Here is a 4,322-nt window from a genome sequence, read left to right on the forward strand (position 1 = left end):
TTTTGTTAAAATTGTGTTATTAAACAATGAGTTAATTTTTTATGAAATTACTTTTTTATTATTTACGTAATATATATTTATATTTTCAAATATTTTCTCCTCATGAAAGTTTAGAGGACCTTCCTAGGAGGATCACTAAGAGCCTGATTAGAACGGAGGCCTCTAACCCATCATTTTTTTTTATTTAACATTTCTTTATGTTGATTTTTCTTTTGTTGACTTAAGTTGAATTGATCTTGTTGACTTGCCTTGAGTTGACTTGATGACCCTATTGTTTGGTTGTTTTTGTAGTTTGAGCTAGAACTACCTTGTAGTGGAGAAGAGGCTTAGACTTGGGTCTACACACACTTGGCGCCTTTTGGGAGAGCTTGGAAAGCAAGGTTGGCCTTCTCTTCTTGAAGGTTAATGCCACACATGAGAAGGTTTGGTGGCCAAACTAGGTCACTCTCCACAAGAAGATTACATCTTTGAGATGACACCTTAGAGATGACCTAGCTTTAAGCACCTTTTTTCCTTGTATTTGCATTAGGGTCCTTTAGTTTGTGTTTTTGTAAAGAGACCTGTTCCCATGGTTATAAAAGGAGCTCTTCTAAACTTGAGTTGAGCATTTGGAGTATACACTATATTTGACTAACTACCTTTTGTTAGAAAATAATTACTCAAATAATACTAATAATAATAAAAATATAAAATAATATAATAATAATAATTAGAGCAATAATAATACTGACATGTATATAAATAAATGAATATTAATAAGAGATCAACAATTATAATAATAATAAGCGATAAAAAGTAGATGAGGAAAGGAGTAGAAATAGTTTGGGTTAAGGCACGCATAGCACTATCCTTAGAGAGAAAACGTCCCTACTGCACAGGGCGAAACAAATACACATTAATATGTGTTTCAAATCATATACGTTTCTCTCCCAAGATACAATAACCCGTCAGATCGATCGAGTGTAGCGAAGGATCTCCGAACCTTATGAACACCACTGTCTTAAAGATAATATAGAGAAGAAAAGAAGAACACTCTTGAGAAAACTCTAGTGTTTATTGTTTCTATTGTTGTTATTTTGTTGTCGTTGTATTTTTCTCATGCACCTAGGTGGTATTTATAGGTAGGAAAAGGGAGACAAAGGAGTAAATAGTAATAAGAATATAGCCGTTAGTCATAAAAAAACATTAACCCATAAATTAAAGGTTTATAAACACATGAATAATAGTAAGTTTTTCATTTTAATTATTTATTTTTTAAATTATATTAAAATATTTCTAACACCTTTGTGAGAGCTCTTCTTGAGAGTGTCTTCTTCCCCTAAGTCTTATCTTAAGCCTAGAGCTCAAGTGGAAACAACCCCACCTATCTTGAGTTTGATAAACATTGTGCCCCTCAAGTGGCGTGTATCATCGATATCTGCTCCCTTTTTAGTCTTTCATCATTTTACTTCTTTTCTTCCATTTTGGCTGTTATGATGCATTCTATGTTTGGTTTCATACTTTCCTTTCCATTCTTGATTTTAGTTTCATTAATTTAACTTCTCTTATTCTTTAGAGGCCTTAAAAATGTACTTTCACATAGAGATATCCTCTTGATTATTTTAATGTACAACGAGAATCTTCTTGAAGTTTTCTTCTTGATCAACACCATATTTGTTAAAGCTAAAATATGTTTTCATCAATTTATATGTAAGGACTCTACTTTATTTTTCCTCGAGTCCTAAAATGTTAAGAAAAACGCACAACACTAATATTTCACACTTTAGTTCTACATTCTGTTTTATTTTTAAATATGCTTGTGGTGTAATATCATTGGAATCGTCTCAAGTATGATTTTAATGAAAATAACACATTCTTGATGGCAATGAAATATGACTTCAAACAATCCTTGTACAGGATTACAATTTGATTAGTTTCACTACCCAAACTCTCTACTGGATTCCTAATTTTTTTTATTAAACATTAATTAACAATTTTATCATTCAAAATATCAAACAATAAAATAAATATTAATGAACTATATTAACTAACGAGTCAAATATAACATTGGCTTTAGACCTAAATAATTCTATATTTAACAGAAATAGGAAGAAGAAGCATGATGTTCCCATGTCTTAAAAAATTCAATGTAATATTTAATATTTGAATGAATTTTTCTTAAAGTGAAGTAATAATTCTAATAAGTACTCCAACACATGATAATTTACTCAATCACTACATTAAAACATAATTAATTTAAAATTAAATATAAGGGAAGTAGATTTCAAAATTATCATTTTATAATAACAATATTTAGAAGTATTAATAATATTTATAACATTGCGTAGACTTTTCAATATAGTTTATATAGAATAGGACTTTAATTTCTTTAGGTTAAATTGTTCCATTGGTCCCAAATTTCGTATGAAAATTTGAATTTGGTCCCTTATTTGAAAAAAGTGTTAAATAGGTCCCTAATTTTGGAAAGTTGTCTCAATGAAGCCCCTTCCGTTAAAAATGCAGAAACGGCGTTAAGAGCACAGTGACGTGGAAATGGTAGACTGAAACGTGTCATTTATATTTAAATTTATTGAAAAACAGTTCAGAATTGCTATATATAACTGCAATTAATCATCCATAAACCCCTGTGTTCATCTTGTTGCGTCTGCGTGTGGGGGAAATGTCGTGTGGACAGTGTTCATCCTGCAATGGTGGCGGAAATCAAAACCTAAGTGCGTCGTTTTGTGGTGGAAGTGGGTCTACAGATTTGGGCGTGTCAGTGATGTGCTATTGTGGAGAGAAAGCAACATTGAGAACTGCAAGAACATTGAAGAACAAGGGCAAAAAATTTTGGGGCTGCCCTAAGTATAAGGTGAGTTTAGGTGAGTTACATGGAAACTTTGGTTTGAAGAAGCTGAGGATTTAACGTTTTTTTATTGAAGGTAACATTATTTTGTGAATTTGGAACAGAGTGGAAGTGATCAATGTGGTGGGTGCAATTATTTCAAATGGTTTACTGATAATGAGATCGAGGAAAAGGGTTGGAGCAGTCAGAAAATTGAAGGAATGGGTGGTGGGAAGCTGAAAATTGAAGAAATGGGTTGTGATGGGAAGCTGAGTATCAAGAACGTTGAAGAAATGGGTTGTGGTGGGAAAAAGAATGCAGAAAAGGCTGCTGCAGTGAGGTCTGTGGTGGCAGAAGAAATGGAGAAATGTATGAAGTCAATTGAAAACACTGCTGCAGTGAGGTCTGTGGTGGCAGAAGAAATGGAGAAATGTATGAAGTCAATTGAAAATAGGCTAACAATGTTGACAGTGGTAGTTGGAGTTTTGTGTGTATTGAATATCATTGTAGTGTATGTGTTGGTTACAAAAGCATGAGTCTTTTTTTTAGTTCATGTACGTGGTTTGTGTTGTTATTGTAATGTTTTATTATGAATGAAAAGTTTTCGAACCTGTAGTTTCATTATTCGCACCTCTTTTATAAATTTATAAGTAACAAAATAAGGAAAAGAGAAATAAGCTTGAGCACTTAATCTTGATAAACAAATAATGACCCCTGGTTATATTGATAAACATGTAGTGCTCCAGCACTCAAACATTCAACATCACAAAATAAATATGGTCCACCATGTAAACCTGTTACAGCACCAAAATAATGGTCCATAAATGGATTTGATGATCCACACAACAAAAACAGCAGCTGCTTTTAAGTGTTTACAAATATGGTTCAAAATAGGAGTTCAAAAAAAAAAAACTACATCAAATCTTGATCCATGTCATGGTTTCCATATGCGTCCCCTCCTTGCATTCAGCTTGGGCCTAATGGGTGTTGTATGACGTGGTGCTTGTGATGGTCTGTTTGGTTGGGCAGATGAGGGTGGGTGTTGTTGAGATGATTGAGCAGAAGGCAGTGGTTGTGGGTTTGGTTGTTGAGATGATTGAGCAGCAGCCACTGATGGTGGGTTTGGTTGTTGAGATGATTGAGTAGCAGCCAGTGATGGTGGGTTTGGTTGTTGAGATGATTGAGCAGCAGCCACTGATGGTGGGTTTTGTTGTTGGGATGATTGAGCAAAAGCCACTGGTGGTGGGGGGTTCTGTTGTTGGGATGATTGAGCAGAAGCCACTGGTGGTGGGGGGTTGTGTTGTTGAGCTGATTCAGTAGAAGGCACTGTTGTTGGTGGGTTTGGTTGATTGGATGCTTCAGATATTGTCTTCAAATGTGCCTTATATTGGGAGCACTTGCTTTTGTTGTGACCAAGTTGCCTACAAAATCCACATCTTTTTCTTAATCCAGCATTTGTCATCTGCGTTTCATCTTTCCTAAGCTCCCAATCTTGTAA

At 34.2% G+C, this 4,322-nt stretch overlaps 1 protein-coding gene across 1 annotated transcript; it reads left to right on the forward strand.

Moving 5' to 3' along the window:
- Positions 1 to 2,659: 2,659 nt before the first annotated feature.
- On the forward strand, positions 2,660 to 3,440 carry LOC114189301. Its single transcript, XM_028078003.1, has 2 exons — positions 2,660 to 2,851; positions 2,950 to 3,440. Exons 1-2 carry the CDS (start codon positions 2,660 to 2,662, stop codon positions 3,358 to 3,360), a joined length of 603 nt encoding a protein of 200 aa, XP_027933804.1. The 3' UTR covers positions 3,361 to 3,440.
- Positions 3,441 to 4,322: the final 882 nt, after the last annotated feature.

Source organism: Vigna unguiculata, chromosome 1 (genome assembly GCF_004118075.2).
Source record: "Vigna unguiculata cultivar IT97K-499-35 chromosome 1, ASM411807v1, whole genome shotgun sequence".
In the NCBI taxonomy this organism is placed as follows: Eukaryota; Viridiplantae; Streptophyta; class Magnoliopsida; order Fabales; family Fabaceae; genus Vigna; species Vigna unguiculata.

Coding starts and splice junctions, on each gene's coding strand:
- LOC114189301 (XM_028078003.1), top strand. CDS start 2,660: ATGTCGTGTGGACAGTGTTCATCCTGCAATGGTGGCGGAAATCAAAAC. Junction 2,852..2,949: donor GGGGCTGCCCTAAGTATAAG/GTGAGTTTAGGT, acceptor AATTTGGAACAG/AGTGGAAGTGATCAATGTGG.